Source organism: Astyanax mexicanus, chromosome 7 (genome assembly GCF_023375975.1).
Source record: "Astyanax mexicanus isolate ESR-SI-001 chromosome 7, AstMex3_surface, whole genome shotgun sequence".
NCBI lineage: Eukaryota > Metazoa > Chordata > Actinopteri > Characiformes > Acestrorhamphidae > Astyanax > Astyanax mexicanus.
Window position 1 is genome coordinate 51,306,223 of NC_064414.1, and position 12,810 is coordinate 51,319,032.

At 38.3% G+C, this 12,810-nt stretch overlaps 1 protein-coding gene across 1 annotated transcript; it reads left to right on the top strand.

The window, feature by feature from the left end:
- The first annotated feature begins 137 nt into the window (after positions 1-137).
- LOC125802881 (uncharacterized protein DDB_G0271670-like) lies at positions 138-9,073 on the top strand. The gene is made up of 4 exons (XM_049480984.1): positions 138-184; positions 4,522-5,148; positions 5,383-5,426; positions 8,673-9,073. The coding sequence occupies exons 1-4, from the start codon at positions 138-140 to the stop codon at positions 9,071-9,073; spliced, it is 1,119 nt and encodes a 372-aa protein (XP_049336941.1).
- The last annotated feature ends 3,737 nt before the right edge of the window (positions 9,074-12,810 follow it).

Consider the following 12,810-nt stretch of genomic DNA (forward strand, 5'->3'; position numbering starts at 1 on the left):
TCTCACTGTTTCACTCTTTTAACACATGGATGGCATGTAATACATGTAATACATTCTTTTTAGTATACTAAAAATAATGTATTATGTGCCATCCCGAATTTATTACATGCCATCCATGTGTTGAGACCATCCAAATGATGGTGTGTGGTATAGTGAATGGGGAGCGCAGTGCTCGTGGTGATCGGTGATCCAGTTCTGGCTGTGCGGCTGACTGTTGATTTTAGACGTGGTTTCACTGGATCAGTCGCGCAATGCTTTTTTCCGCCGCCAAGATAGAAACACGCCAGAAATTTACCTGAACAGACGTCATAAGGCCCTTTGTGTTGGTCTCTCACATTAAATTCCAATGAAATATATATGTGTTTGTGGTTGTAATGTGACAAAAAAATGAAAAAGCAATATATAAAAATAAAAACTCTACAGTTATATATGATGCTAGAGTTCCTGTTCGGTGAGCTGTGAGGGAGCAGAGCCTCTCAGCCTCCAGAGACTGCAGCTTTCCTCTCTGGGCTTTCATTCCTCCACTGTCTGATTCCCCCGGTGGGATCTGTCCCCGAAATCCAGGACAAGGAATATGATTCTACAGATTCCTCAGAGACGCAGAAATGATAAATCAGCTGCATTCGCTGTATATTTTACCCCCCCCACACACTGCCCATACAGACATCCATCACCTGCTGATGAGTCGAGGGTCTGCCAGCTGGAGCTGTGACTGTGGAAGATACCTTTACACAACTACTTTCATACACTGATCAAGAGAAACATTAAAGGTGCATTAAACTCCCTGATTTTAGCTGACTCCACCCTCAGCTCAAATTTGAAATAGGCTGGGTGATGTATGGGTTTAGAGGTGGGGCAGGAGGGATAGCTGATAGGCTGAGCTGCTGTTAGAGGTGAGACGCAGATGATTGGACGTCACCAGTGGGGCGGTATTATTGATTGACAGATCTGCATATTGTGATGTGTCTGTGTACCAAAGTAAATGGACACATCATTCTCGTCTATAGCACAGTTGAACCTGTGGGGAAATCACTAAAATAAAAGCGTTTTTTAATGGTTTTAATTTTTATTTTTTTATAAAAAATGTATAAGCAGGACTGGTATGTTTCATTATTTCAGCATTAGGGCACATTGTAGTGCTATAATTATGGTTGTGCATTGGAAAGAGTTTTGGTAGGCACTAAATTATTCATACGTTAATCGTGCGAGAAGAGAAAAAAAAAAAAAAAAACTAAGCAAAACAAAAGTGGCAAAAATGACACAATTTAAAAACATTGGAATGTGTCCAGCAATATTTTTTAAGAGCTTTAACGCCATGGCTTTCACCACAGATACCTTAGCAACAACTTAGCAGCCACCTAGCAACCTCTGAGCAGCATCATAACAGCCACCACAGATACCATAGCAACCACCTACCAACCACTGTTGGTCCAACAATGTTACAACTACCTTGAACAAATTAGCTACAATTTAGCAGCACCTTAGTAAAAAGCATAGCTAAGTAGGTATAGCTAAGCAACCAACTTGCATACCTTCATAATTAGCGTAACCCATGTAGGCTGTCCTCAGCTTCACCTGCGATCTTCAGCCTTCAGCCTATACCAGGATTGCACTTCGCACTGACATCACCCTCCCACACAACCACATGACACTGTACACGGCACTACCCAGAAGCCAATCACCAGAGTATTGATTTCACCTGTTCCCCTCAGTAAAAATACACCTTAACCTCACTCGAAACTCACTGAGTATTTATGGATTTATCCTGGTACAAAGTGTTACCCTCACCTCTGTTGTTTTATCATTTATCGCCTTTTTTGTATTTTTGACCCTGATTCTCGCCTTGCCTCTGATATTGCCTTGCCATGATTTGACCCCTGTACTGTCTCTTGTTTTTGGTGTGTTGCCTCTGCTTACTCTGACTACTCTCTGTATTACTCCTTTTTACATAAAAAGTCTGTTTTATGCATCTGCAAGTCTGATCCCCTTATACCATCACAACGCACACTAACACCTTGTACACCACCACCATGCTAATCAGTGCTAATAACTGCAGTGCTGAGAATAATGACCCACCACCCAAACAATGATAATAATAGCTGTTTTAATATTAGCTGGTTTTCTATTCTGTGGGTTCGTGAGTATTGGAAAACGAAGTGAAAGGACTAAACTTGTTTAACTGAGCTTGTTTGGTTTCACAGGGTACATGCAATATAAGAGCTTGTCAAAGAACTTTTCAGAAGTACGGCAGCACAGCCTGGCATAAATCATTTTATTTACAGTGCAGTCAGCAAGTTTAGGGCAGGAATGACAAAACATGAGGCGCTGAGCGGTGACTCCATTTCTAATCCCTATGATTGAACACAAACATTGGTGCAGAGTCTAAATTAATATAGCTGATGGGGAGACTCATCCATAAGAGAGCTGTGCAAACATGCAAATAAACGCTCATTTGTAACACTAACAGATACAGGAAGTGAACTGATAGAGGATCCCCTCTGCTTGGTGGATTTCTGGGTAGCGTGCATCTTCTCAGAAATGACAGAACTATCCTAAATAAACCTGCTGCCTTGTTGCGATTAATAAGCATCTTCAAACAGCTTACAGACGATTTACCAGAGCAGAGCCAGAGCCTCGTATTTTACTCAGCGAGTGACCGGCTGCACCATTAGTTCTTACAGAAGTCTGCTGTGTTTTATTAGTGCCAGGAAGCGCAGGTGGCATAATCGTGAGTCTACGGCCCACAGGCATTTAGTCATTTTACAATTTTTAGATGTGTAGAGAATAATAATGCTGATTTTTAATTTTTTTTTTCAAAGCAAAAGCTCTATAAAGTTTTTGAAAGTATCAATCTGACAGTTAAAAAATAAGAAAATTGTTGAAAAGTGACTTTATTTCAGTAATTCAGTTGAAAATGTGAAAATAATATGTTATATAGATGTATTACACACACAGAGTGATATATCTATTCATTTTATTGCTGATGATTATGGCTTACAGAAAATGAAAACCCAAAAATCAGTCTCAGAAAATTAGAATATTATATACAGTAAGACCAATTGGTAATTTTGGCGGTGTGGGCAGTGTGCCAAGTCCTGCTGGAAAATGAAATCCACATGTCCATAAAAATGTCTAATGGCGAATTTCTGTTGTTACATTTCAGGGGAAGGGATGTGTCAGACTATAAAATAGAGTATGCAGAGTAGGGGTGGGCAATATTATATTTTATACAATATATCGTGTCACAGAAATATCATGATATTAAAAATCCATATCGTGATAATAGGGTTGTTCTGTCTTAAAAGTAGTCTATTATTTACTGTGAAGCTTTAGGTGTATTTATTGTATAATTGTTTTAGTTTGCAGTTTATATGCATGCACTAAATATTCTGCAATATTATTTGCTGCATTATATTATTTTATGCTATATTATTTATTTTGCCACATTATGATTATGCTGTTATACTATTATTCTATATTCCTATTATATATTATTATATATTCCTCATATTTTAGTTTTCCTGTATCGCCAAATATATCGTTATCACAAAAATACCCTGAAATATTGTGATATTATTTTAGAGCCATATCGCCCACCCCTAATGCAGAGGCTATGTTGCATATTTGATGCAGAAACATAAATTAGCCTCATTAATCAGTATGAGCATCTGTTCAATTTTCACTCTTATTTTTAGCTGAATTGAATTGAACACTCTTGATATGAGTGCATTAGAGACAGCAGTGCTGCTGGAGTTTTTAAACACTGCTCCTACCAGTCCACCGATCAGAAATCTCCAGCCATTGGGTGTAGAAACAAGAAACTGGCGTTACTGAATGATAATTGGTTGGAGAATAGTACTATATTTGTATATTTCTATTTTTAGTAGTTAAACCGAAGTCTGTGTATGATTAAAGTGCATTCAAGATGATGAAGGGCGTGACATTTTATAAAACACAAAAGAAAATCTTGTAAATTAGCATCTTGCTCCTCTCTTAGAGCAAGGTGCCCCCTCCTTCTACCTCCTCTATCTGTGATAAGAAGCCCCCTGGTGAGTCTTGCATTAATTTGTCAGTTATAGAAATATATTCCACCTCCATGTCCTGGATCTTTTTCCTAATATCTAATGCATGATAATAGAATAACCATAGACATCTTCATTGACCTATCCAAAGCACATAAAAAAGATAATTACAGAATACTTTACTTCTAGAACTACTGGCTAAAAGTTTAAGAACAGTTCTATTGTTTAGTAGTCCAGTATCTGCAGTGCTGTATGATCCAGACAAGGTGCTTTTTTATTTTCTCATCTTATCAAAGACTTTATTACTGCAGTTCTTCACCTGTCAGACGTCCTCTAATTCTCCTCTTTACTGTTTAAACTGAGCTAAAGGTTAAAGCTGTTTCCATGTGGGTCAGCCAGACGTCTTCCTGTAGCTTTTTTCTTTAGTTTCTAAGAGTTTTTTGAAGGTGTAGGAGACAGTACTCACCGCTCTCTGGCTTCATCTGTGATTTATCTAAAGAAAAGAGAGTGGTAGTGGCAGTATTAACAGTAGTAATAGTAGTAGTAGTAGTAGTAGTAGTATTAGCAGTAATAGTACTGGTAGTATTAACACTAGTAGTAGCAGTAGTAGTAATAGTAGTAGTAATAGTAGCAGTAATAGTACTAATAGTACAGGTGATGGCAGTATTAACAGTTGTAATAGTAGTAGTAGTATTAGCAGAAATAGTAGTACAAGTAGTAGTAGTAGTAGTAGTAGTAATAGTTGTAGTAGTAGTAGTAATAGTAGTAGTAATAGTACAGGTAGTGGTAGTATGAACAGTAGTAATAGTAGTAGTAGTAGTAATAGTACTGGTAGTGGTAGTATTAACAGTAGTAGTAGCAGTAGTAGTAATAGTAGCAGTAATAGTACTAATAGTACTGGTGATGGCAGTATTAACAGTTGTAATAGTAGTAGTAGTATTAGCAGAAATAGTAGTAAAAGTAGTAGTAGTGGCAGTATTAACAGTAGTAGTAGTAGTAGTAGTAGTAGTAGTAATAGTTGTAGTAGTAGTAGTAGTAGTAGTAGTAGTAGTAGTAATAGTACTGGTAGTGGTAGTATTAACAGTAGTAGTAGTAGTAGTAGTAGTAGTAGTAGTAGTAGTAATAGATGTAGGAATAGTATGGGTAGTGGTAGTATTAACAGTAGTAGTTGTAGTAATTGTAGTAGGAATAGTACAGTTAGTGGTAGTATGAACAGAAGTACTAGTAGTAGTCATAATAGTAGTAGTAATAGTACTGGTAGTGGTAGTAGTAGTAGTAGTAATAGTAATAGTAGTAATAGTAATAGTAGTGGTAGTATTAACAGTAGTAGTAGTAGTAATAGTACTGGTAGTGGTAGTATTGACAGTAGTAGTAGTAGTAGTAGTAGTAGTAGGAATAGTACGGGTAGTGGTAGCATGAACAGTAGTAGTAGTAGTAGTAGTAGTAGGAATAGTACGGGTAGTGGTAGTATGAACAGTAGTAGTAGTAGTAGTAGGAATAGTACTGGTAGTGGTAGTATGAACAGTAGTAGTAGTAGTAGTAGTAGTAGTAGTAGTAGTGACAGTATTAAAAGTAGTAGTAGGAATAGTAGTAGCGGTACTAATACTACCACTTCTAACCCAGTTTAACCCAAATTTAAATCTAAATGAATGTAAATCTGTCTAGACAGACAGAGGATGTTTTGTGGGGCCTAACTTTACATTTTCACTTTAAAACTACATCTCATATAATCAAATTCCTGTATCAACATTTTTCATACAAATTTAACCAACATGTATAAATCAGTATTGTAACAAATAAAAAAAAACTTTATTGACTTTATTCCCATCTCTAAAACCCTAATCGCCATCATCCAGATTACATTTCAGAACCTAGTTCATATATACAGTGAGTGAGTGAGTGTGTGTGTGTGTGTGTGTGTGTGTGTTTCCAGTATACGGGGCCTCATTTATAAAACAGTCACACAAATATTTCATCTGAAATTCATGTTTTTTAAATGATGCTTTAGAAAGCGTGCTTTTGATGTGGTAATGTGCATACATAGGTCGAAGCTTGCGTCATACTAACATACCAGTGTTTCATCATAGCAGACCAAAGACCCAGAGCGCAACAGGAAGTAGAGTGAGAGATATGTAAACATGGTCTGCTTATAAATTATTTGTACTCGTGCTGATCTTCAGATCTTTATGTGTACAGTATTTTACCCCAAGAAAAATCTCCAGTATCCTGTACCTGGTGAACTAAAACAATCTACTAAATTTTAATTTAATTTTAACTTCAAGATGGTGCCAATCCATCAGTCAGAGTCAGAGTGAATGAAGGTGTGTGGTTGGCAGGAATATTCAGCTAAAGTTGCCCATTAATCTTAATGTTGAAGCGTAATTAGGCACAGCTGTATGAGGGGATATAATCCCATAAATAACTGGACATCTGAAGGGTGTCAGACTGTTAACAGAAGGGCTTGTCTTCTAATGACCTACAGATCCAAGGAGACAGGAAACAAGTCGAATTCAGAGTGTTGAGAGTGTGCATGTGTGTAGTGTACCTCCTGGTGAGAGAATGTTGACTGATAAACATGCCGTTATGGCGCACTTTTTGTGAACAAGGAATCTGGAAGATTAGATCACCATGAAAAGTTACTTTCTGTTAGGAATTCAGTTCAAAATGTAAAACTCCTGTATTATATAGATGTATTACACATCTAGAGTGACCTATTTTAAGCGTTTATTTCTTTTATTGTTGATTATTATGGCTTACAGCCAATGAAAACCTCTGAAAATTTGAATATTATACAAGACCAATTGGTACTTTTGGCAGTGTGAGCAGTGTGCCAAGTCCTGCTGGAAAATGAAATCTGCATCTCCATAAAAGTTCTCAGTAGCAGAGGGAAGCATGAAGTGCTGTAAGATTTTGGACTTGATAATAAAACACAGTGGATCAACACCAGCAGATGACATGTCTCTCCAAACCATCACTGATTGGTGGAAACTTCACACTAGACCTCGAGCAGTTTGGACTGTGTGTCTCTCCACTCTTCCTCCAGACTCTGCTCCCTTGATTTACAAATGAAATGTAAAATTTAATGGTGATCAGTGATGTATATTTAAACAGCTCTGGAAAAAATGAAGAGACCGCTTCAGTTCCTGAATCAGTTTCTCTGATTTTGCAATTTATATGTCAAGTCAAGTCAAATAGTTTTATTGTCAATACTGCATATGTACAGGACATACAGAGAATTGAAATTACGTTACTCTCCTTCCCAATTTTACAGCAAGTACAGATAATAGATATAATAAAAGAGAGAATGGGAGACACTGTGGGTACAATACAGCAGGGACACAATAGACATACATGAGACAAAAACAAGGTGCAGTGGTGTGGGGGAGAAATAGATATATAAATATAAGTAAAAAAAAGAAATAGATATATAATATAAAAGAGAGGGAGACACTAAATGTAAAAAACAACAAGACACAATAAACATACGTGAGATGAAAGACAATAGTGCAATATTGATGGTGATTGAGATGGAATGACAGTATAAATAGAACCCGTATAACGGTAGTGCAAATATGGTAAATAGCTTAAGGCTGGTAAAGTGAATGAGTGTGTAAAGTACTTAAATGTATATATATATATATATATATATATATATATATATATATATATATATATATATATATATATATATGTTTGAATAAAATGAACATTGTTATTTTATTCTATAAACTACAGACAACATTTCTCCCAAATTCCAATTTAAAATATCGTCATTTAAAGCATTTATTTGCAGGAAATGAGAAATGTCTGAAATAAGAAAAAAGATACAGAGCTTTCAGACCTCAAATAATGCAAAGAAAACAAGTTCATATTTATAAAGTTTTAAGAGTTCAGAAATCAATATTTGGTGGAATAACCCTGGTTATAATCACAGTTGTCATGGATCTTGGCATCATGTTCTCCTCCACCAGTCTTACACACTGCTTTTGGATAACTTTATGCTGCTTTACTCCTGGTGCAAAAATTCAAGCAGTTCAGTTTGGTTTGATGGTTTGTGATCATCCATCTTTCTCTTGATTATTTTTCAGAGGTTTTCAACTTGGTAAAATCGAAGAAACTCATTACTTTTAAGTGGCCTCTTATTTTTTTCTGGGGTATGGTAACACTTTATTTTAAGGAACACAAATTAGATGCTTAATAATGTCTTATTATTTGCTTAATAAAGCTTTAATTAGACATTTGTAAATGATTTATTCACTACTTATTAGTCTTTATTCTGTGTAAGTATTATTGGTGCTTAATTAGGGGTCTATTATGTGTAAATGATTAATAATGGCTTTATTAGTTATTATAATGCACGATAAACAGTTATGTTAGCACCCTGTTAATCAGATTATTACGCATTAACTAATATTAGCTAATTCTACATGTTATTAGTGTAGAATTGGGAGCAGTTTGATCTAAGGGGTTAATAAGTCACTAATAAACCAAGAAGTGCACCATATTCTAAAGTGAGGTTCTGTTCATCAGTAATTACACACTAAAAAGCACAAAATGACTGTACTCGTTCACTCGTTCTGACGGGTGAGAGCACGCTGGCGTCCGTCTGTTGGACTGCCGCTTCTCCCCGCGTCCTGTGTCTTTCCCTAGTTTGTTTTACTCCGGAGTCTCTGCTCTACACGCCACCGCGACCTCCCCCGCGGCGCACGCCGGCCCAGCGAGCGACTGACCGCGGCTGCTCCACCACGATCTCCCCGCGGCGCACGCCGGCCCAGCGAGCGACTGAGCGCGGCTGCTCCACCACGATCTCCCCGTGGCGCACACCGGCCCGGCGAGCGAGTGAGCGCGGCTGCTCCACCACAATCTCCCCGCGGCGCACACCGGCCCAGCGAGCGACGGAGCGCGGCTGCTTCACCACGATCTCCCCGCGGCGCACGTCGGCCCAGCGCGCGGATGCTTCACCACGATCTCCCCGCGGCGCACGCCGGCCCGGCGCGCGGCTGCTTCACCACGATCTCCCCGCGGCGCACGCCGGCCCAGCACGCAACTGAGCGCGGCTGCTCTACCACGATCTCCCCGCGGCGCACGCCGGCCCAGAGAACCACTGTGCCCGGGTGCTGTACCAAGACTCTTCTGCGGCACACGCCGGCCCATTACGTGATTGAGTGCGGCTGCTCCATCACGACCTTTCCGCGGCGCACGTCGGCCCAGTGAGTGACTTGAGTAAGTTGCTATTTACATACACTCAGCAATGCTGCCGTTCATCACCTTGGCTCTGCTGCTAAGTGCCCGTTTTCCAAACTGTTATTATGGCCCACAGTCCTTGTCCTATACAGCCAGTGAATTGTGCAAACTCAGTAACTACTGTCGCCTATCCAAATGTGTTGCTGTGTCTGCCAGCAAAGCTGGCATACTATCCCACCGTCGGTATGTCCATCGGGGCTCAAGGCGGCATTATAATAGAACTATCCATTACTCGGCTGGGACAAATATCTGTTCATTCTGGACTACACTCCGCCCCATACAATCAACTGAGTCTCGTTTTGCTAATCACAATAATTTGCTTTCTTTTCCTCCTGCTAACTCTGTGAATGTTCTCGCATTACTTAATGTTCGTTCAATATCTAACAAAGCAGCAGTACTCAGTGAGTTCATTCTAGACCACTCTATTGACATCCTTTTCATAACAGAAACTTGGCAGCAAGTCGGTGACTTCTATGCTTTGAATCAGGCTACCCCATCTAACTTCAAGTACATATCTAAACCCCGTTCCTCGGGCAGGGGAGGTGGTCTAGCGGTTATCTTCAAAAACAACATATTTGAAGTGAGCATTATGTCTCCTACCTCTTTCGAATATCTTGCTGTTAAACTATCAGGCTGAACCACTGTGATCTTACTCTATCGTCCACCTAAACCTAATCCAACATTTCTGCTCGAGTTGTCTGAGCTGCTTACATTGGCCTGTACAGTCTCCCACCACTTGTTGCTGGTCGGTGACTTTAATATTCACGTCAACACTCTGACTGCAAAACTGCTGCTGAATTTCTGTCTGTTCTTGAGTGCTTCCAATTTACTCAACATGTACATTTTCCCACACATGATAAAGGCCACACCCTTGACTTAGTCTGTTCAAATTCCCTGCCTATTCTCAACCTTCATTCTTTACTGTTTCCACTTTCTGATCATAAACTTATCCTGTTTACAGCTCCGATGGCCTTTTCCCACCGCTCTACCACAAAACATATTTCTTTCCGCAAGACTCAATCTATTGATCCTCTTCTTCTTAACCAATCTCTTTCTCTTATCTTTCCTGTTACCTTGGCTCCCTCATCTCCTGAAGCACATGCAATAATGCTAAACACTGCTCTCTCTGAATCACTGGAAACATTAGCCCCTCTGAAAACAAAAACAGTGACCTTCGCTACGTCCTCCCCCTGGTACACTGCTGATCTTCGTACCATGAAGCAGGCTGGACGCCAGCTTGAGCGGCTATATAAAAAGTCCAGACTTACTGTTCATGCAGATGCATATAAGCAGCATTTGTCTGCCTATAGAGATGCTCTTCAGGATGCTAAAACAAGCTATTTCTCCAATCTCATAAACAATCAGCATAGTACTAATCAGCGGTACCTCTTTTCAACAATTACAAAAGTCTTTAAAGCCCCCGACAACACCCTTGTTCCCTCTACAACACTCTGCAATGCTTTTTTACACTCATTTAATTCAAAAATAGCAAATATACACAGATCTCTGATCTCAGATTCCTCTGAACCCTTTTCCCATCACTCTTATACCAACCGCCCCTCTCTGTCCAGACTATCTTTTTCCTCCCTGAGTGCTTTTAACTGTGTCGACTCATCTTACATCTCTAACATTGTTAGGTCCTCCAAGACTACAACATGTGCCCTTGATCCACTTCCTACCAACCTATCTAAAGCCTGCCTACCCTCACTTCTTCCCCATCTCACCCTTCTTATTAATCAGTCACTCCTCCTTGGACAGGTCCCATCTGTTTACAAAATTGCTGCAGTTAAACCCATACTTAAAAAACCTGGTCTTGAACCTTCGGACCTTAACAATTACCGTCCTATCTCCAATCTCCCCTTTCTGTCTAAGATTCTTGAGAGAACTGTAGCCAGCCAACTGAAAGAGTATCTCGAAACCAACAGTCTCTTTGAACCTTTTCAATCTGGGTTCCGACCATTTCACAGTACTGAAACAGCTTTAGTGAAGGTCGTGAATGATCTGTTGGTAGCTGCTGATGCTGGGTCTCTCAGCATCCTTTTGCTCTTGGACCTAAGTGCAGCATTTGACACAATCAACCATTCCATCCTCTTGTCACGGCTGCATGAACTCGGCTGCATGAACTCGGATTCACTTTAAGATTCTCCTACTTACCTATAAAGCCTTAAATAACCTGGCACCTCCCTATCTCTCTGACCTTCTTCATCCCTACAAACCTTCCCGCTCTCTCAGATCCTCTACTGCTGGGCTTCTAAATGTCCCGTCATCCAATCGTCGTAGTTTCGGTGATCGGGCTTTCTCCAGGATCGCTCCCCGACTATGGAATTCTCTTCCAACTGCACTCTTCCCATATTTAAATCAAATCTTAAAACTCATCTATTCTCTCTTGCTTATGGTCTCTCTTCTGCTTAACATTATGTTTGATCTCACATACTATAGTACTGCTGAGTTGGAGCTCCACTGTAAATGTTGTACCTGTATTGTCTGTGTATTGTATATCTGTATCTTTGTACCAATAATTGTAAGCGTCTTTGGGTTTTAGAAAAGCGCTATATAAAAATAAAGTATTATTATTATTATTATTAAAATAAAATTTTCATCAATCACATACCCCTTATTAAGCAACAATAACACTTCCACAGAATAAAGCCTAAAAGTAGTGAATAAATCATTTACAAATGTCTAATTAAGGCTATATTAAGCAAATAATAAGACATTAATAAGCACCTAATTTGTGTTCCTTAAAATAGTGTTACCATATATATATATATATATATATATATATATATATATATATATATATATATATATATATATATATATATATTATGGCAAGCCAAACAGGAAATATATAATAAAAGCTGATATATATATATATATATAATGAAAGTGTATATATATATAATGAACTCTGATATATATATAATGAAAGCGATATATATATAATGAAAGCGATATATATATAATGAAAGCCGATATATATATATATATATATATATATATAATGAAAGCGATATATATAATGAAAGCCGATACATATAATGAACTCTGATATATATATATATAATGAAAGCTGATATATATATATATATATATAATGAACGCTGATATATATATATAATAAAAGCGATATATATATAATGAACTCTGATATATATATATATATATATATATATATATATATAATGAAAGTGATATATATATATATATATATATATATATTGAAAGCGATATATATATATAATGAACTCTGATATATATATATATATATATATATATATATATATATATATATATATATATATATATATATATATATATAATGAAAGCTGATATATATATATATAATAAAAGCTGATATATATATAATGAAAGCTGTTAAGACCCTTTAAGAGGTAAACGGGTGGTCCGCACAGTTAGCCTGAGAGACTGAAGGTGGCGTTGTGGTTCAGCTGGCCGCAGCTCCTCGCGTAGGGGAGGCCGACCACCGGCAGGCAGCGCGGCTCATTCTTTCCACGGAGGTGCGGCGCGACCGGCCTCGGAC